Genomic DNA, 22,064 nt, shown 5'->3' with positions numbered 1-22,064 from the left:
ATTGGCTGGGAGGGCAAGGGAACTTTATAATGATGGCCTTCACCACAAAGGCCTTCCCCTGAGGATGTGGAGAAATCCACATATCAGCCAGACATTAACAGGCTAAGAGATTAGACCGAATTAGCCCCTCCACTTCTCTGTGGCTCCCCAGTGGACCAGTCTACTGTGACAAAAGACCCCGGGAGAAGGAGAGGATGAGCGAAGCAAGACAAAGTTGGGGTTTAAGAAGGAGAGGTGAGGAGGGAGGGAGGGAGGGAGGGGAGAGGGTGGGAAAAGACGAGAGAAAAAAGGGGGAAGAAAGAGTGTGAGACCTGGCCCGGAGTTTGTCTCACAGTGACCTTGAGCAAGGCCAGGGGAGCGGAACGGCCCAATTACGACCTCCGCCCCGTCCCCTGATCCCCTACCGACCCCTCCGTCCCTCCACTTCACAGCCATCCTAATGAAAGAGCTCAGGCCAGGGCAAATAATGAGCACGGAGGAGCGGAACCACCACACACACACACACACACACACACACACACACACAAGGACAGACAGACATAGGTGTGTGTACACAGGCATTCACACAAACAAACTTTGTCTTCTGTAATGAGCCCAAAGGGGCTATGGGATGAGTTTTTAAAAGACTTTCATATGTGTGTGACAACATGTCTCAGTGATGCTGAAGCAGGCGTTCTGTGCAAAAGACACTCTGAGGAGGAGACGTCTCATTGTGGAAGTGCGCAAAGGTGACAGGTTAAGGGATCGTCTAGGACACTGCAACACAATGCTCACGGAACTTCTTCTTTTTTTCTTTTTTTTTGTTTCACTTCCATTTGTTGTGTTTCTGCACGTCTACCCGTCAGAAGATTCCCGAGAGATCGTTTTACTTCCTCCACACCTAGCAAGTCACGCTGAGGGCAACAGGTGTGTTTACGATAAGCAAGTCATGTGGCTGCAAGCCAGCGTGGCATGCTTCACTTACGCAGATCAACAAGACAGCTGCGGAGCGATGCTCACTTTGATGCCACATGGCTGACCATGCGTCACACACACACACGCGCAAGTGCACATGCAGCTGACGGGAAAACACACACAAAAAAAACATGCTTTATCAATGATGACTGCAGAAGTTTTAATCACATCCTGCACCTGACATTTTTATACACAAGTCAGTGGAAAAGTATATGGGACAAATACGTCTGTGTCCCTGAAACGGCTTCTAGACGTTTTCGATGTAGAAACAAGACCCCAGAAGGGACGGTAGAAAGATTTCATGTCGCTTTTCTTCCCCCCGCCGTCTGGCCTTCCACATGCCTTTTTGAGGAGAGCCAGACACCCACTCTGGCTGCCATGACACTGATTAACCCTGTCATGCGCCGGCTGCATCTCCCTACACTGACCCTGGCTAAATGCCTCTGCTTGGCTTGTTTTTCCAATTAACTTAGCGAGTAAGAGCAGAGCTCTAGTGGAAGGCCGGGGGGGGGGGGGAACAAAAGAAAAAGAGAGCACACGTGTTGATTGGTAGGAAGACGGTGGCACTGGTGGAACGGAAAGTTTTCAGCCTGTTGAACGGTAAAAGGGGGAGAGAAAGGCGTGGAGAGAGGACACGAGGGAGGGCTGCAGAGAGGGAGGAAGACGGTTAGAGCAGGAACAGTAGTCGAGGGGGAGGAGAAGGAGGGAGCGTGTGAAGATATGGACTATGAATTGGGAGGGAAAGGCGGACAAGAGAGGACTTAAGAGAAAGGGAGGTAAAAAAAAAAGAAAAAAAAGAGGTCTCCGGGGGTGCAGAGCCAGGTGTGAGGGGATTTGAGTCGGACAGCAGAGAGATGGATGGTTTTTGGGGGAGTGCGGCGTGCGTCTCGGTGCTCGTGAGAGCAAAAAAGCGAGAGAGTGTCCGATCCTCGGCGCTCAGCTGCTCTCTGCAGGGCCGTGATCGTCTTAGCATCTGCCAGCGTGCATTAATCAACATGACGAAAGGAAGTAATCTGGTGGCGTGTGTGCAGGAATGCTCGCCCTGTGTGTGCGCCGAGTAGGTGTGCGCGCCAGAGAAGTGGCGTCTTAGTTACACCTGATTTAAGATTTACATCAAAGCCGTACCGCAGGCTTGTCTCTGCCTTACCAGAGAGAGAGAGAGAGAGAGGAAAAAAAAACTTCTTCACTCCTCTACTTCCCTTCGTAGGTTCATAATTCCTATTAACCCTCAAAGAAGACAAACAGGGCACAAGGAAAAACTGAGCTCCTGACATATGGAAGCCATTTCCTTTCACGTGGCCCCGCTTAAACCAGCCAGCGCCTCTTCAGGATATCGCATGTTTACACGGGGCGGTCGGTCGTCTTATTGCGCCGGATGAATACACACTTGCCAAGTGTAAATATGCCCCCAAAAGATTTTGAGGTTTCATGGGCGGGTGTGCGTTCGTGTAAACAGGCCTTGAATCTTTGTTTGGAACAAGGTTATATCAACACTAATAATTCCTTTTGGGGCGAAAGCTGCAGTAGAAACACACAGTTGCGGCGAAGGTTGATGACTTCACTTCGGACAGGAGGTATCATTGTGGCGCAGCAGTCAGACCTCGTGGTGTTGACTCAAGCGGTCTGCTGAAACAGGGGGCCGTGCTTTTCTGCGAAATACTTTTAGCTCGGGCATGAAATGGTTGCGCATGAAGTGGAATCGAAATGTGCGCTTCACAGAAGGGTATACAGGAAATTGGTGAGTCTAAATCCAATAATCCAGCAACTGTGTATGTTCATAGACCGTCAGTTTCTCATGAACAGCTGCTGGAGTGGTCCAAGGCGGAGATTTGAAGAAAAGGAAAAACAGCTTGAGAAGTCACGATACTGACCAAGTCCACCTTGAGAAACAGCTATTAATAATCACCAAGACAACCGAGAGCGAAAGACGATGGAAATACTTCCAACCTCTATCTTTGACTTTGCAAAAGGAAGCGTTAGAAATGGAAAGTTAGGCTTTCACTGCACCTACTAATAGTAATAATAGTCACTACTTTGACTTGCTGTCATGCGTTTAAAACAACCAGGTAAACACATGTATATAAAATAGTATGGATGTATATTGTTGCCATAGATGCTATTAAATGCTTTAAACTCTGGTTTTTAATGGCGGTGAATTACAAGTTGATTAGATGAAGGGGATGTTTCACACTTTTCCACATTGTGAAAAGTTAATTCATTCATCTTCAGCTAATTTAGCCCAACGAAGAGGGAGCTGCGTGACTTGCAGGACAAATCCACATCGATACCAGCGAGACGATTAAACACAATCCAGGCAGTCCAGCTTGAGAAACAGATTTTTAAACGTTAAAACAATGTGTAGCAATCTTAGCTGTTATATTAAGATTAAGGTAAAGATATCTTTCGCTGTGATTTTAGGCCCTTTTCACAGCAGCCATTTCAACGTGTCATAGCAGGGTGAACACAGGTGTAATTCATTCAATTAATTATGATCCCACTCTAATTGAGTGTGTGACAGCCATTCCAATGAGCCAGCACGCACGAAAACCAGGGCCCTGGCCCACCTAAATGCAACAGGGCCATAATTAATTAAAGTAATTAATTACACCTGTGTTTACCCTGCAAACGACGTGTTCAAATTGCTGCTGTGAAAAGAGCCTGTCATGTGGTAAACAGCACGAAAAGGTCCCCGCAACTTGGTCGGTTTTCTCCGACACAAAAACAAGTCACTCGCTATAAATGGGAGCTTCCATTCTATACGTTTAGTGGTGGTAACAATATGATCAAAAGTCCTGTTCGTTTGACTCCACGTCTTTGTGGTTTTCCCTCCTTTTCTCTGTGCATCACCTGCGTCGTGTTAGTCTCGTCAGCCTTGCTCCGTTCCCACCGTTTCAACCACCAATCAGCTTTCAGCCTGCCCTCACGTCTTCCCACCTGTGTCTTGTTTTCTGATTAGTTTCTCGGGTATTTATAGTCCTGTCTTTCCACTGTCGTCTGCATTTGGCTCCCTCACGCCTGTGCTGCTCACTGAAAGTGACTAGTAGTCACAAATTCAAAACATAGCGTACCTTTGGTAAAAAGAAGTCCTTTGTTGACAAAACCCCGCCGTTGCAGCCGGGTTGCATAATATTTCAAGGTGGTTTTGTACAGGAAGGATGTACAACATATGTCCTCATGTGTGTGAAATATACATGAAGAAGAGGTCGGGCAAAAGTACAACCTATGTAGACCCATCTGTCTTGACACATCACCGCCGCGAGGGGCTGAGTGAGTGGGAACTAAGGGTTTTGGAGGGAACTGGGATGAGTCGGGTGTCAGGTCCTCTCCTGACCGAGGCTGACAGCATCACACAGCCCCCCCCTCCAACCTCAGCTCCACCTCATAGAACCCCATGCCCCCACCCAGCCACAGCACAAGGCTGCCACCGCTATGAAAGCCTAAACCAGAGAGGAGGAAGAGAGGGGCTCCTGACAGCGGAAACAGAAGCACTTTAAAGCTCCAAACCCTTTCACCGAGATCAAAGGGCCACAGGAACAGAGCCAGCTGAGACCCAAGGAGAGAGGAAAGGGAGCTGAGACAAGGGGAGAGAGAGAAGACAGACGGACTGAGAGACAGACACAAACAGACGAAGGCAGATATATATTCTGTGTTTCTAACGATTCAATGGGAACATCTTCATTAAGTTCTGCCACTGAAGCCCATTCCAATGACTTCATTTTCCACATTAGTGATGACAATAATAGCGGCAGTTAAAATTAATTTTAGCTTTGGCAAAAATGAAGAAACAAAAGGTGGATAGGTATTAAAAAAACATATTTTTCCAACCTGAGCCAACAATTTCCACCCCCCTTCCTTTTGAAAATACTCCAATGTGGAAACATGGTGTGATGCAGATGGCAAATAAAAGATGATTGCTGTGTCATAAATCTTTCAGAAACACGACTGCCAGCGATGTTGAGAAGCCAACTTTCTTTAACCTTCAACTCTTGATTGTAAATTTAGTTTTTCTATGTTAGCTGTAAAAAAACACAGGAGTTGCCACTGGCATATTTTTTCAGCTTACTCAAACTTTCAAGCGTATGCCATGGTCTTCATCAGCAGATGGAGTTTGCTCAGTGGTCGTGGAGCTGTAAGTGTTATCATGAACACTTTAAAGAGTAGCTAAACCCCAGAGTTTGGGCTGAAGTGCCTCTACCCTGGAAATTAAAAAACTCCCTCTCGACCGTGAAAAAAGTATCATCATGCAGGGCTGTGAAACACGCCCAGTCGCATTTATAGTCCTCATTTTCTCTTTTCTTCAGTGGACTTGAAATGAAGCCATCGGCACATCTGGTGAATCAGTGTTATTGACTGATTATCTGGTGGTACAAAGTGCTAAACTTGCATTCTCTCTACTGGCCATCAGGGGGCGACTCCTCTGGTTCTCACTTGATTTATTACCTCAGTAAACATTGTGATCATGAGTTTATGGTCTCAGTCTCTAGCGTCAAGTCTTCTTCACTACAGCATGATGTTCATTCAGTAAATTATGATCCATTTTAGAGTAAAAATAGACCATAAAGGAGCGGATACTTTAGGGCGGGGCTACCTTGTGATTGACAGGTCAAAATGCAGAACTCAATGCTTCAAAACCGCAGTCCATAAACCAATGGCTGACATCACTTCAAATATACAGTCTGTGGTCGTAACCTCTTAACTCACGACTCTAAATGGAGCTTTTGCTTAAATGCCATTATCATTTTTGGCATTTCACTGCAGGCATCAAACTTAAAACCATTTTTTTTTTTTTAGATTTACAAAAACACAGAGGATGCACTTACTATATTTGAAGCTTTCACAAGTAAGCACCTTAACAGATCAGACGTCGCAGAGATCTAATCTGTCGAGCTGCATATCTGAAATGAACTTCAAAAAGAACCCAATGGGTGTATTTCCGGAACTCGTCCGTTAACAGTCTCTGCTTTCCCTCTTCCCTCCTGGCTGGGCAGAGCAGACGGTGAGCCTGGCATGGCACAGGGAGGTTGCCAGGCGTTCAGGGTAGCTATGTCCCCCCCCCCCGGAGCCGCGAGGGCTCTGTGTGACCCCCCTGACATCAAAGGACCTGGGTGGGTTCAGGGAGGTGGGGATGGCTTTCTATTCACGGTCACATCAAGCAGGATCCCCTTCTCTCTGTGGGATACTTCTGGAGGCGTGCCAGACATTCCCGTACACTGCAGAGTCAGTTCACACACTGTCCAGTTGAATACCCGCGACTCCCCCTCGGTTTCTCCGTCTCCTCCCCTCCCCCCTCTCCCCCCCCCCCCACCCCCAGTGTGTTTCGGTCACACTCACATTGTCTACATATAAGCACACAGAACATCCCCGTGGGCACGTATCACTTCCACGCCGCTGGAGTGATAACATGTGTTCATCAACAGGAGCCGGCGAGTGTGACAAGCTGGAGTCATAACAAACGGGTCCAGGTGTCAAGAGGATCTGGTTATGACTGCTGCCTGAGTGGTGAACCCGCTGAAGGTGTGTCACACATTTAAAAAAAAAAACGCTTTTTGTTTGAGATGAAGGCTCCTCAGCACTCCTTCCACTTCAGCGAAGTCGTGGGATTGTGGGTTTTTTTTTTTATCAGAAACAACACATCTTCTCACCGCTCGCTCTGGTTCCAAATTACAACCGAACGCAATCAGCGTTATGAAAAGTTTATGTTTGGCTTTGCCACGCAGCAGGAGTTTTTTTTTTTCTTTTTCCTTCTTCTTCCCAACCATTTTTTTTTTCCCCCACTCTGCAATTAAATGTAATTTCAGCCATCGAGATAAGAATGGCGACCAAAACGAATCAACAGAGTGTATAGCGAGGGACTGGAAACATGAAAGTGAAATTACACAAAATGAGGCTGCCTTTTTTTTCTCCTGTAATTTCAAGAGGGCTCGGAAAAAAAGCACTTTTTTTTGTTCCTTTTTGTTTCCCTCCCATGCATGATTTTGCCTTTGTTATTTTACAAACAGAGCGATTGTTTTTGCATCGGCCTTTCCACATTCATCTCCTCTTTTTTTTTTTTTTATCTTGATTGCTGGTTTTTTTCTCTTTTTTTTTCAAAGTAAGTGGAATTAGCGCTGTTCTCAGTCAGTGTTTGGAGTTCCTCTGGCATGCCCCGGGCTACGGAGAAGACAGGAGAGGGGACTCCTGGGTGTTGAAGTGTTAAACTTGAGAAAACAGAGAGGAAGCACATCTATCTTCCCTTTTCCTCTCAACCAACGTCTCGATGGCCCCGATGCCTTTACACAGAAACTCAGCTGACGCCTGCAGCTAAACAGGGTTCAGGGTTCCACACCCCACCGCCTCCGCTACCCCGACAACGGTAGGTAACGAGCGCGCGCCCGTCCGCGTGCGTGCAGCCCATCTCAGGTGAGGAAGACTGAGTGTGGCCCAGGGCTGCCCCCCCCCCCCCCCCCCCCCCTTCCCTCAATTCACCACGTCACGCTGGGCTGCTGAAATGAGCAGCCGCACGGATGGGCCGGAGCAAATCACAAACAATACACAACGCTACAAGACAGCAGAGACACACTGCTGGAGATGGTTAATCCTTCAGACAGAGATCTGAGGTGGAACAACAGAAGAAGAAAAAAAAAAAGGGGGGGGGGGGGGGCTACACAGAGGGAGGAGAGCAGGAGCATCAGGTACGAGAAACAAGAATATATGTTTCTTTCTCTGCGCTGAAAATCTCCTTTTCTCAGAATGAAATCCATCACGTTTTCCTAATACATACTTCTTGTAGAGGAGGGGAAGGAGAGAAAAATCCGGACAGAAGAAAGGCAAGTGCTGGTGGGAAAGTGAAAAGACACAGCCTACTTTATTCTGGCCATTTCATCCATCTTGTTGGACTAATAAAATGTCATGTGGAGTTCCTTGATATTTAATCATGAAGGGGGCTGAGTGCGCGGCGGTGCCAAGCTCGGGCTTGATGAAGCTTTGGGAGGCTTAAACACAGACCTGTGTACATTTTGGATTTACCCAGAGGAGGATGTTTCACAAACCTGCTACATAAGTGACACAAAACTGATATGAATGGGAGGGAATTCCTAATACGCCTGCTCTGGGAAACATTTCGTTTTTTTCTCAGCTTTATTCAATCCATTTTAAATAAGCAAATGTAGCAAAATCACTCACACACACACACAGATGACTGACGTACAAAAAAAAAAAAAGCTCGCTGCATTCTTACAAGTGCGGTCACCCTGCAGCTGCGTGCATGACTGCACATATATGTATATACGAGTTGACCGCTTGTCAAAAAGAGAAAGTGAAGCATCATGGGGGATAGAAGTAGGTTTACATTTTTGGCAAACGGCATATTTGGATGAAATCAGTTGAAATGGACGCCGCATCTGATAAGGGAAATAACGAAAGGGCTGAGAGAATGGAATCGCTTTATGTGATATGAATTCATTTGCATTGGTGGGGGGAGTGTAAAAGGAGTGTGACTTAGAAGATAAACAAATGGAAAAAGGGAGGAGAGGAGGTGCAGAAGCTGCAAGGGAGGCAATGAACTCATTTCCTCTTACATTAGAAGTGTCTTTAGCTGGACTTCAGCTGGACTAGGGGGCATGTGTTCATATTTTACAATGTTGCATTTAGGTTTTTTTAAATCGCATATTGAAGGCTTGACTAGGAAAGATGGAGAGAGGGAGGAAAGGAAAGGGAGGGACGAAGGGAGGATGGAAAATGAGGAGAGCTGGAGAGGATTTATGACCCTGTTCCCCCGGTCTCGTTACTCGCTGTAACTGGCCCCCAGAGTGGGATCGCAGGGTCTGGAGCCCACACCCCGCAGATCAGAGTAATGGAAATTCCACATTTATACACTGCTACAGCATGAAGTCTGTAGGGCAAAGTAAAAGAAATAAAAAAAAAAAAAAAGCAGAGAACTGACTCTGAGTCGAGAGCTAAAATTGATAATTGTGCCATTAGGTAAGGAGCAAAGTATTTCGTCTCTGAAATCAGCATTTCCTCCGACTTTAGTGAGGCTGGTTTGTGAGGAGCGTCGGACGGCGAGGTCAGCAGCTGCCTGAGGTTGTGGAGACGATGTGAGGCGACCTGCCGCCAGCGCTGCGTGGGTAATATCTCTAATAGCTCCCCTCCAATGAGAGGAGGGTCTTTTACAAAGCCAATTAAGAACAGGCACGGCTCATAAAAGTGACAGCCAGCCACACCCATCGAGCACGATCCCACCGAAGACTGTGTGTGTCATTTACGAGTCTAATGCATCATGCAGATTAAACGTTGTTGAGCGTTGCTGCCCATGATATTTGGAATCAGAACTGAAAAGATTAGTCCGCTGATTAAATAGACATAAAATGAATCGGCAACTATTTGCATTAATCGTTGCAGACATTTTTCAAGCTAAACTACAGAACTTTGTCTGGTTCCACCTGCTGGAATTTATTACTTTTCTTATCCTTGGAAATGGACTATTTTTGCATTTTTTTTAAAAAAAAGCATTATGAATACGTCACCGTGGGCTCTGGGAAAATGTGATTTTTCATTTTACACTACAGACACTTTATAGACGGAATGATTAATCATGAAAATAACAGTCAGATTAAGTGATAATAAAATAATAATTAGGTTCAGCCCTATGTATAATGCATATTATAATTATTTAAACAGTTATTTAGCAAACCATACATTATTAAATATCTGAGATCTGAACTGTAGGAAGTTTACTATTTAAAAAAAGAAAAGAAAAGGAAAATGCATTTCATATTTACAAGAAAAATAAACGGTGGAGAATTGCAAACAAAAAAACGACAGTGAAATAAATAAACTGGCGCTCAAACACTGACGAGAAAATATTTCAAACGAGTGTGTGTGTGTGTGTGTGTGTGTGTGTGAGTGCCTCCATGCAGGCACACACACACACACACACACACACACACACACACACACACACACACACACACACACACACACACACACACACACACACACACACACACACACACACACACACACACACACACACACACATTAGCGCAGAGCTGTTGGCACCTGCCTGTTATCTCTTCCCCTCAGACCTGGTTTTCCATTGTGCTCCATGGGAGAGCTACAAATTGAGATCTCAAACATGAAGAGGGGGCAAATGACTTGAGTAGAGAAAATCAAATCCACTAATGTGTTACATGTGCAAATTCACAGGCCTCATATTAGAGATTAATGTATCCCCTCTTTTATCCAAATGTACCTTTTTTTTTTTTTCAAAGACATTCATAATGGAGCCTAAAATTAAATTTAACCAAAGGACTAACACTGAGGAAATAACAATGAACAGGAGATATATGTTGAGTGAATAATAAGACGGGATTTGCATGGAAAAAAAAAAGGTGTTATGTAAGGAATCATTTGATTAGAAACACTATGAATTTGCATCTTTAGTTGAGATTACTATTTGCCGTTAAGATATATTAAACCATTTAGCAAGGAGCAAAAAAAAACCAACCCTGACGGCGGCAGCAGCAGCCTCAGTGTAGGTAACCCTAGCCTGGTAAGTAGAGTTTTTGGAACATGTCTTAACAGATCTCCACGGGTAATGACTCAACCCTAAAACCTTTACAGGTCTTGTCAAATGTCTGCAGTGCCAAACTCTTCTTTTCTTTTTTTTTTTTCTCTCAACCTGCTGGATCCATCATTCTCAAAATACACAGGTGCCTTCAAAATATCATGGTCCTGTGCAGAGGCTGAAAGGGGGAAAAAAAGACTACACTGCCCATTTAGGCTTCTGAAACTGGTGTATTACAAAAAAAATAGATATACTGTAACTTCAATCTGCCCACATTTCTGCTTAGGCATTTATCTCCTTTCTCTCTAAATCCTGAAATTGCCTCAGAAGAAGAAAAAAAAAAAGGGGAGCGATACTTTCCCCCCTCTTCGCACATTTCCACAGAGTGGTGCACAACTTTCTTTCTTCCCCCCCCCCCCCCTTTTTTTTTTTTTTCTTCTTCTTTCCTCCAGTGAAAATTGAAGAGGCTTTATGTCAAATACGGCTAAAGCCAGCCTCTCCATATCAAACAACGCAGCGCGAAAATTACTGTGGCGATGATAAGGCTGCCAGATAGAGAGGGAGAGGAGAGCGAGGGGGGGAGGAAAACTGAAAGGAAGTGACTCTACTCAATTATACTGCAAAATTGGTATGACTGAATATTTTTCATTCAGGTGACTGATAGTATCAGTGAAACTGCAATGCAGATAAATAAAGGAGCCTTCTGTCAAGAATAAACACCATTAATCATGAAGCCAGCTACTGCGTGACCGCCTGTCCCCCCCGACTTACTCCATAGAGAAAGTATTAAAGAGGGGGGAGGATATGGGGGGGAGGGAGGGAGTGAAACCAGTGACTGCACCAGAGAGAGGTGACCTATGAAGTCACACTGAACGGGTTTTGGACAGTTCCAGGGGAGGATGAAAAAGTGGCCTTCGTCTCTCTCCCCTGCTCTCCGGTGACAGCGGCCATATCTGGACACAAATTATCAGATGCGATTATGAAATAATCATCAATTCTTAATGTAATTTATTGCTCCTGTTTCACATTCTGTTTTAGTCTAGACGATATTCAAATGGGAATATTAACAGAAAATCGTCCAGCAGACTGTGGTTTATATTCTTCTTTTTTTTTTTTTACGATAAAAACAATAAAATATTATAGTTACAAATTCCAGCGTTTCACTAAAAATGTGTACTAATTGTGTTGAAGTTGACCTGGAACCTTAAATGAGGCCTTAACAATGCAAAGTCACATCCCACTCAGTGATGAAGCTGCACACTTACAGAGCATGTCTCCTCTAGCTTCTAGAAAAGCTACAGTAGACCCTTTTGTCTTTCCATTGTTTTGCATTATGTGTGTGTGTGTGTGTGTGTGTGTGTGTGTGTGTGTGTGTGTGTGTGTGTGTGTGTGTGTGTGTGTGTGTGTGTGTGTGTGTGTGTGTGTGTAGTGCAATGCTCGGCCTCGTCCCATCTGGAAGGAGGTGTTGAGATAAGACCGCGGTCTTTATGCTAAGCAACACGCCGCTCCTCGGTGCCCAGATTGGGCGCTCCGACAACAGTTTATGTAAATAACAAAACAACACGGCACACGTCTTATAAAAAAAAAAGAAAGAAAAAAGAAAAAGGAAAAAAAAGCGCCCTCTCTCCGCCAAAGGCAGAGGACAGCGATGGGGAAGAGCTGGTGTACGTGAAACTGTGTGAAATTGGTGAGAACGTCGGGTGCCTACAGAGAATACGATTGGTAGGTTGACGAGGTGATTCGCTTGCTTTCTGGTACGATCTTTACATTAAATGATGCAACGGCTCACACAGCCGTTAAGTCAATTAACTCCCTCCTGGTTGTTGGTTTCTGAGCTGAAGGTTTGCGCTGCGATGACAGAGACGCGCAGCAGCTCTCTCCCCCGCTGCCTCCAGAATACCTTCCAGTCAGGCCGCGGCCCGCAGCTGAATAAACACACTCCTGAATGAAATAACCACACACACACACACACACACACACACACACACACACACACACACACACACACACACACACACACACACACACACACACACAGCCCCCACCTGCACTCTCCCTCCACACTGACAGAACATACAGTCCATGACTTTATTCATGAGTCACACTGAGAAGTTCTATTTCTGAAATATCTAAACTTTTTTTTTTTTGGGGGGGGGGGGCATCTTTGAGCTTCAGATTATTGTTTTTTTTTAAAACACATTAAATCCTTAAAGCAGTTCTGTATACAATTTCAGAACAGAACAAATACATATCCAGTATACAAGCTATCTAGTGTTTTTGTATGTAAAAAGTGAAGACTGGATTATAAATGCATGTTTTACTTTACCTCTAGATAAATGTCAATCTTATGGTTCAAAGTGAAAAATGTGTTCATAAGTTCAGATGCTTCCACAAATACGTTTGTTTTCAAAACCTTTCAATCTTGTTGTATTGTATAGATAAGTACTTCACTACAAATCCACAATAAAATACAAATTTAAATTCAAAGCTCAAGGCTTTCTATTTGCTGTACAACTTTACAAACTCCTATATGGACTCTCTTATTGACTAATTCTTTCCTAAATCCACATACGATAACTGCGCAAAAGGTTGGGAGTCAATTGCTTATCCCATAAGAATGTTTTGTTGTTTTAGTGGCCCCATTCACAGCGCGAGGGCCCGGGACTCCAGAGTAAACCCCGATGCTGATAATTGACTTGTGTCGAATACCTCTGTTTGTTCTGAGCGGTCTCTGGGTGACCGAGAGCCGGCGCTGAGCCGCATGAGAGGCCTGTTTTGTTTTGTGTACCGTGGTCAGGCAATAAAGCTGCAATGAAAGGAGCGGTCTCTTCTCTTGGCCCCCGGCCCCCCCCCTCCCCAAAAAACCTCCCATTAAGCCAGTCCCGCACAATGGAGGTGGCAGAGGGGACCAGAGCTCCCATGGAGAGCCTGCTCTTCACCGATCAATGTGTTTATTTAAGCAGGAAGCATCTTCTCTGGAGCACGAAGGGCTCTTTCTCCTTTTTGGTGGAGACTGGAGGTCAGCTGTTTCCAGACCAGAGGAAAACGCGCAGGAGAGACTTTTGCTGGTCCTGGATCAGAACAGGACATTAAGGTTTTGCCTAAGTTGGGAGGTTGTGGAAACGCAGAAGCAGCTTGCTGTTAGTTGGCATTGGTTTCATTTTAAACTGTGGTTGTTGAAACTCTCCTCCATGTGAATATACGAGCTCCTCAGTAAAGCAAAGCATCCACAGGAAGAGACCCCCACCCCCCTCCTGACCCTGAGGCTTTAATATTGAATGGCACATTGGTACCTTCCCCACAAGAATTCATAAACTAAACGATTAGCCTCTGTCTGTAATTGCGCTCTCCCTTGCCTAATAGGGGAGGTGAGGTAAAGAGGGAAAAAAACAAAACAAAGGACAGTTAATTTGTGATTTCCTCTGCTCATTTGAAGGCAAATTAAGTGTCAAGCAGCTAATATGGAGCATATTTCATTTTATGAGCTTTTAATTTAATTCTACCGCCTCATATCGCTGGAGCCCGTTAGCTGCTCTGCTAACGCTCGCTCCTCGCCTGAAAACGGGGCCCATAAATAAACATGTTTCAATTAGGCCCTTCACAGTAATAGGATATGATTCTGTTCATTTGCCTCGCGTACGGATGGTGGATGTGTCATTGTGGCGGAGAGGAAACAAGCTGCTGGGCGTTCAGCGGCGTTTTTTTTTTTTTCTCCGGACACGGACGCCCAGTGGTGACTGGCTTGCGTGCGTGGCGGGGGGAAGCTGGCTGGATTGATGGAACTGCCGCAGGGCCAACCCAACTGTAATTACAGGCCGTAATGAGAGGCTGCATGGGGAAGTACTGCAATAATAGTCCCTGTGTACTTAGGCATATCTTTGAGAGGGCTAATAACGATTAATTCTGCTCACTGAGGAGGACTTGTCTTAAAACAATTCAATATTTCTCCATAAGCCGCCTCCTGTCCTCCATTTCCCTGAGGCGACAGCTATGCGTTGACTGCCTCTATTTGCTCGGCCTGGTTACAAGCAACATTACTGAGCCCAATGCATCACTTTTAAATCCTCAGTTTACTTTTTGGCTGCAGTGCTACGGCCCTAAAGTTCGGCTGAAACTTGCACAAAGCTGAACCTGGAAGTGCAATTAACCGTAATTTGCCGTCAGGTGGTTGGACCCAGCTGTAATGGCGCAACTGATGAGTGCTTCTTCTCGCTGAGGAATTCGGTGCGGCTTTTTTTTAATCAAGCAGGCAATATTGTTGCTTCCCTGCGCAAAGACGCCAAAGTAGCTGAGATGATTTCGGCATGAAACCCACGTAAGTTGGCAGATAACGTGCGCGACAGCGAGTTCACAGATTTAAATAAGGCGGGCCACTAAACAGCCGTCTTATAATAATGACAAATAGTTTCCCTCAGCACGGCGAGTCATATTAAACAGCTCTATGCTTAATGGCTTGGATAAATAGGCCATGAGTAGCATGGCAGAGGACGGCCGTGTTCCCAATGACAGCAAACCAAGCGCACAGATAACGCCTGTCCGGACAGAGTGACTGAAGACACCGGCGCCGCCAAACTTCTCCCCCTTAATTCAATTCCCCGGCTCCGTGTTGTCCCTCCACCCTCTCCTCGTTTCTTCCCTCCCCCTCCCTAACCTGTGCTCCACATCGTACCAAAGCACTCCTGACGGATAACAAGCCAGGCTGTTTGTTCAAGCCTATGTTGCCGGCGCGTGTTCGCCCCATTATCTCTGCATAAGCTAAATGCTAAATTATATTTGCCATTTTGTTTGCAGTGACACGGGGCATCAATCACCTCCCTATTTTTTTATTTCCTCGCCTCTCTCTCCCCCTCTTTTTTTCCCCCTCTTGCTGCAGCCCCTGAGCAGGAGACGAGGGGTTGAGAGGTAGGGTGGGCCGGAGGTGGGGAGGCAGAGAGGGAAAGGGAAAGGGGGGGGGGGGGGGGGGGGACATAAAAAATTCATTACGCTTAGTGGCACATCAGCAAGGGAGAGATATGACTCCTGAGGAGGAGAAGGGGGGAGTTGATAATGATGAAGAATATCAAACATAATGCGGCCCAAGTAGCTGCCCCATCCAATTTGTCCTCGTCGCGCCGTGATCGCTTCCTCCGTGTCTGCGGGTAGGAAACAAGCGGCGCAAGGACGATGAGGCATCTCCGAGTGGTACCGCTCACCGGTCAGACGCGAGGAATACAAATGGCGGAGAGGAGTAAAAGACAGAAAAGGCGAGTAATTTGTGCATGAGCGTATGTAAGTGAGCGAGCCGGTGGAATGCTTTGAAGTCCTCTGCTGACCTGAACAGCACCGTCACAAGGGACATACGAGACAACTGTAATAAGAACTTGCCCTGCTTATAAATACTTACCGCTCTCTCTTACGAGGCATGACTCCATGTTTTACTCTACTCCATATTTGATAGGCCGCACGTGCGCGTGATTGGATGAGGCGGGCTGGTTAGCGGTGAACGGCTTGTGTGTCAGGAGCCCATCTGTGTCTGTCAGAGACGGGTAGATGTCAGCGGCGGCTTCCTTCTCCTGACAGGGCTTGATCACTGCTCTTATGAGGATCGCACGCTCCCAGGCCCCCCCCCGCCCCCTTTGCCCTGCTCTCATTTCCGCGTCTCTGACACATGTTCATTTGCGTGTCTCTGACATGCGGATCATGTTGCACGCGTACAGCGGCCGTGGCCTTTGATCCTGAAAGGCAAAGAGAGGCGCCCAGCAGCCACGCGGAGGATGCTCCACGCCCACAGGCGGAAGGAAGTTTCGGAGCTTGATTTGTATCGCCATTAGGGGAGCGGGGAGCTCGCCAGTGACGCGTGTGATGCAGCTGAATCAAACGTGTTCTCAGGTATGATCGGCGGTATTTTGGTGTGTGTGTGTGTGAGCAGTTTGAGAGACTTACACATGAAGAGGGGGCACAGGGGAAGGCTCGTAGATGTAACGTCCCTGGGTATGTCTGTCGTCGATTGGCACAGGAGGATGGAAGGTGGGGAAGAACTGCGGCGCTGCTGTATAGAATGACAAGAAGAGAAAGAGAAAAATAAATATAAGACATTTTCTTTACACTTTGCAAGAGCCCTGGTTCCTCTAAAACATGACATCGTCATGTGACTGTATTCCCTCCTCAGCTAATCTAAATAGCAGCTGTAATGAAAGGCAGTGGATGATGGCTATCTTTCGGCAGACCCGCCCAAATGAGACCTCATCAAAAGCTGCACTGCTCCAAAATGTTCGCTGAGGAAGTATTTTGCAAATGTCTCAAGGCTGCTAGGAACTCACAATAAACAGCGATAAATAACCGTAAGAAAAGCAGCCAAATGGCATGTTCCTCACCGTACCAAGCATAATATGGTTTTGCACAAAGGATAACGTCTAAGTACAACCGATGAAACGTACAAAAAACGAGAACAAAAACATCCTTTTTCCGTTTCAGTGTTTAGTCACAACTGCCAGAGAGAATCGAGAGGCTTCTTTTTTGTTCTCCCTCCAGATAAAACATTGAAACATTTGCATAATATGAGCTTCCAAGCCGTTCTCTATTTTTACCCCCAAAATTGCCACCAGACTGAATTCCCATCTTCACACGCTCATCTTCTAACCTTAACTGCACTCCACACGACAATCTTTGAAAAGTAAAAGTTGGAATTTTGTGTCGCAACCGTGCATCCATTGTTGGACAAGTTGCAACAAGCAAGCCATGGATTTTGCTAAAACGCTGCCTACCTGAGGGTCGAGTTGTGAAACTGAAATGGGTTAAAACTTGTACGGAAAGACAGAAACGGCACGCAACACAAGGGTCCACATGACTAACACGCAACACAAGGGTCCACAAAGCAACAATTTGCCTTTTCATTCACATACTATGTGAACTCAATGCCAGAACACTTTATTGCCTGTGACTGACACCATTGCCAAGCTGCGTATCACTACCCCGAGGCAAAGCATGTGTCAACATCTGCATACCTTCACGCAAGCAAGTCTCTGAGGCTGCGAGCTATGTGGGTTTTTTTTTTTTTTTTTTTTGCTTGTAAACATTTGTCAGCGTGTGCCAAGGTGGGCGGATGGCCAAACGGCGGGGTGCCCGACAGCTCTCCGAGTGTTGCTCCACGCCGAACGCAGCTGCATCGCCGGGCAACGCAGCAGGTGTTGATCCCCCCAGAACCTCTCAGGTGTGCTTACCTCATCGCTAAGTCATTCATTGGTGGTGGTGGTGGCTGCTGCCGGCTTGAGCCGACACAGCTACAATCAAGAGGGCATCAGTTTGGGGTTGTTTGTGATCCTGCACTATTGGAAAGCAAGTCTTAAAGGTGCACAATGCGAGAGTCGGAGCATCCGATTGCCTCTCAACGGCTCTCAACATGACGACACCTGAGCCACCGGCAAAACGGTGCTGACGGAGCTAACAGTGTTTACCTGAAGGGGAACCGGAGGGTAGGCGCTACACTTCTGCATGAACGAACATGCGCTAAGAGCACGCACGGCCGGCCCGGCTGTGTCAACAAAGAACTGGGGAAGCTCGGATGACAACACACACAAAGCGGCTTCATTCTCTGCTCAGATAGACATTACTCCACTATATCTTTACTCAACAAACAGTTGTTTGCTGCTATATGAATGCTCTGAATTGACTATTGCTCTTCCGTAAAGTTGGGGGACTTTATGGAAGAAGCAGCAGATAGCCAAGACATCCCGACTTTTGGTCCCTCATGTGGATCTCCAAGTTAAAACCGAAACACGCGGGCGATGTAACCTGAGTAACAGTCTAAGACTTTCGAAAGCTCGCTCTAGAGCCAAAGACAACACTATACATCTGTTTTCCCACGCTATGTAGGGCTCCCCATGATAAGAAAATAGACTTTGACATGTTGGTGGAGTGTCCCTTTAAGTCTACAACACTGGCTCCCTACAGCGTGCGTAAAGTCAGCAACACCCACCCACCTGTAGCAAAGCGGCAGACATCCCTGCAACAGTTAACCATAGTTCCCCTACTGAATGTGGATCTTTGGAGCTCTTGCAGGGGTGACAATGAATAGGGAATAACTTGTTGAGGAGAGGATTGGTTGGCTTTTCAGATGTGAAATAATGCACAAACAACTCTCCAAATTCCCTTTATCCATATATTATTTACACATTACACAATAGTGTTTGCTTGAAATGAGTACAAGTAAAACTGAGGCAAACTTTTTGAATGGGTTTTCGTCTTGTTTTCTTAATAGCAAAGATACAAAAACCCTCCTCCAAGCAGCTCTGGCAAATATCTGACCACTCAGCCTCTTGTCTGTTTGATAGTTTCCTCCTGATGACTCAGTTTTGGCTTGGCTCACCTCGGCTGTGCTGCTGAGGGGGGGATGAGGGTTTCTGGGATAGAGCGATGGGCTGGTGGTAGAATCTGCTTTGTTTACTCTCCGCTCCGAGGCTGTCGGCCCTTGGCTGTCAGAGTCGGAAACGAACCTTCAGGTTCGGCGAGGTCCATGCACTGTGTTCTGGCTCGCCTGGAGTAAAAGCCTCATGTTCTCTAGTCTTACTGAACTTTAAAGTAACCTCTGTCCTGTTAGGTAATGAGGGATGACTGTGTAGAGATTACAAACTGTGAAATCATTTTAAAGACGCCACCCCTTCACCCCCGCAACACACACCTACAATCCCACATCCGCCTCTCCTCATTGAATTACCCAGATCCCCCGTCTGTTTATGTCTCTGGAGCTCCTCACTCAGCACAGCCCTGCGCCTGGACTGGACTCTTTTTTTTTTTCTTTTTTTTTTTCTTCTTTTTTCTTGCTCCTTCATCATTCTTTCCTTCCCTCCTCCCTCCTCCCTCCTCTCACCGTGGCCGCATGGCAAACCGTTCCGCCGAGGTTTATTTAAATCAAACTCTGAAGTTTACTTTACCACGGTCCTATCTAAATAGAGCCTGCCACCTCTTTTACGCCGGCACGGCTCTCCATTAGCGAGGCAAACAGCTCTATGTCACTAGAGGGAATGTATACAGTCGCAAAGAACAGAGGGCAGAGGAGAGAGGGGGGGGGGGGGGGGGGGGGGACTCCATCCTGCAATCCATCTCCAGTATTTCCTGTAGGGACTTCTTACTGTTTACTCCAGGACTAAATTGCCCCTGCTCTTCTGGATATTCACGGTTTTCTCGTTTCTCCAATACACAATACAGCTGGAGGGCGCTTAGGAAGCCGACGCACGCGCCACAGTTTCTACCTTCCCACTGCGGCCACACACACCACAGCAGCTCCAGCATTCCTGGGGAAAAGTGTAATCACGACGGTTTTGTACCGGGGCGCATTTGGTAAACCACCACTGGCACAGTGAGAGGGGTTGAAGAAGTCATCTCAGCCGATCAAACGCCGAAAGTCACGAACGCTGCATGTCATAGTTTGAAAACTTTATGGAAATATAAAACATTTTGTACGGCTCTCTACCAATCCAGCAGCTCTTCAGAACTCTCCTCAGACATTTTAATGACTCCAGAGCAGCAGTTTTCATTTTTGGTGTACATTTTTTTTTCCTTTTTTTTTATTCTTTGAGCAAAGAGATGGAAGTCATTAAGAGATGATTACAAATGGGTCTTAATGAAAGGGCAATTAGAGGCAAACTTTGACCAGGCTCATTAATTCTAATTCAACACAAACACACCGTGCTCAAGACCAAAAGCCAGCTTCCCCTTCATTAAAGAAAGGATGGTAATTGCCTTGTCCTTTATTGGACACTTGAATAATTTCAAAAGAGGGGGGAGGACAAGGGGAGGATAAAGCCTAAAGCACATCATTTGCAATATCCTTATTGGCTAATCTCCTTTCATAACCGCAGTTTTACCACAAAGGATCTTCACTGTGCTTTGGAACGCATGTGATGTGATACTTTAGGAGAATCTGAGCTGCCACTCACAATTCTGATTTGGGTTTTGATAACACACAAACAATTTCTCATCTTCCTCTTTTGTTGTCAACTCAGCATTGTGAGTTTATTGTCTTGACTGCTAAAACCTGGGCTCCTCCTCTCCTCTGGCGAGGGTTCACTGACTCCGCTCTAACAGAGTGTCACCCGCAGCCGAGGACCGAGCGCTCCTCCGCAAACACTGCACTTCTCATCGACGCGCCGCTGCGAGAGCACAAAGAGCCAGTGACAGATTGTCATAAGCGACTAAGGCGGAGTGAGAAAAGGGCTGCTGGGGCCCTGCTCCAGAGGTTTTGTGAATCGCTAATGTGGAACATATGAAGCCTGTGCCGGGGCTGTGACTGCCAGGTTTCATTATGCCACCTCTCTCCCCGCTCATGATCTCACTGCTCAGGCACGCTCGTCTGCACCGGGGCCCGCAGTTACACCATAACGCTGCAACACTTCGCAGAGCGTGCGAAAGATGCTCCAGACTAGGTCTGTTTGCGTGTTGCTCCTTTCTGGGAGTGAAAACAAGAACATGTACGTGACTTTTTACAAACAACGGGACAAAGCAAATCTGGGCGTATTTTGTTACTGGTGGGTGTTTTTTTTTTTTTTCATGCTCCTTACTGGAAATGTCACCTCGAGGTATTTGTAGAAGCGGTCTCCAACTATTACATCTAAAGGCCGCTTTAAATCTGCACCAGCACACTTTGCAAATGAGAATGAGATAGCTATTCAAACTATTTAGTAGTTCACGTAAAAGCAAATACTTTGATTTAATGTAACGTAAGATCTCTCAGTGTTTGGTTTGCCCGTTCTCACAGTAGAAACATGGCGACGCAACACGGTGGAAACCGCTCCTTATGTAGATATAAAGGACTCAAAAGCTCTATTCTTAGCTTTAGGTGATAACACGCTAATGAAAACATAGTTCTGAATATTATATTCCATTTCTGCTATTAGAGCACCCTAAAATGCAGCACACTGGCCCTTTTAGAAAAATCACAGGAAAAGGAATCAATCAATTCATCGTCATGAAATAAGAGCAAATGAATCACACTTTATTTAGAATGACTCTCTTCAGCTCCAGGGCATCTTTCAGCAAACACAGATGTGACTTAACACACTATGAGTATTTATCATGTGCTTGTACTTTGCTAAAACTACAAACTATATGAGGAGACGGAGAAGCCCTGTGCGGACTATCAGTGGAAGGAGTTTGGACGCCGGCTCTCTTGTGAAGCCCAACTCTCCCTCTGATCAATCCCTTCACACCCCGTCTCTCATCGTGTTTGCTTACACTGAGACCTCAAGCTGTTTGGACATGTAAATAACACTTTCGGAGACTGTTTAGCTAAGCTCAATGGGAGTTGGTGTTGACTTTTGGAGCGCTTTGCTTTAATTACGGGGTCCCAGATTGTTTCAGGTCTAATGGCCTAATTACCGCCGTATAAATTAGCCTAATGTTCTTACCGTGCAGAGCCCTCTCTACTGTATGCGATGCTTGGGCGCTAGAACAGAGAAAGCTTTTATTCGGCGGAGAGCAACGGCACGAAGGAGGGAGAAGAAAGCAAGCAGAGAGGTTAAATAACAGAAGAATGTTAAGTGTTGCCTTGCCAATCTCTCTGCCATTCATCATATAAACAAGGCTGGCA

The 22,064-nt window shown here is 46.1% G+C and overlaps 1 protein-coding gene across 2 annotated transcripts in view; it reads right to left on the bottom strand.

Moving 5' to 3' along the window:
• gli3 (GLI family zinc finger 3) overlaps positions 1-22,064 on the bottom strand; it is an 89,799-nt gene that overhangs the window by 25,247 nt on the left and 42,488 nt on the right. The window contains exon 4 of one of the 2 annotated variants that reach the window (XM_068710120.1): positions 16,424-16,529. In XM_068710120.1, the coding sequence (XP_068566221.1) occupies positions 16,424-16,529 (106 nt within the window). The remainder of the gene's footprint in view (positions 1-16,423; positions 16,530-22,064) is intronic. The other variant, XM_068710121.1, reaches the window with a different exon arrangement.

The sequence above is a fragment of the Cebidichthys violaceus genome, unplaced genomic scaffold (genome assembly GCF_023349555.1).
Source record: "Cebidichthys violaceus isolate CVI_PGR_0920_01 unplaced genomic scaffold, fCebVio1.0.p SCAF_15, whole genome shotgun sequence".
Lineage (NCBI taxonomy): Eukaryota > Metazoa > Chordata > Actinopteri > Perciformes > Stichaeidae > Cebidichthys > Cebidichthys violaceus.
The sequence above is the reverse complement of the archived record's forward strand: the minus strand, read 5'-3'. Positions and strand labels throughout refer to the sequence as shown.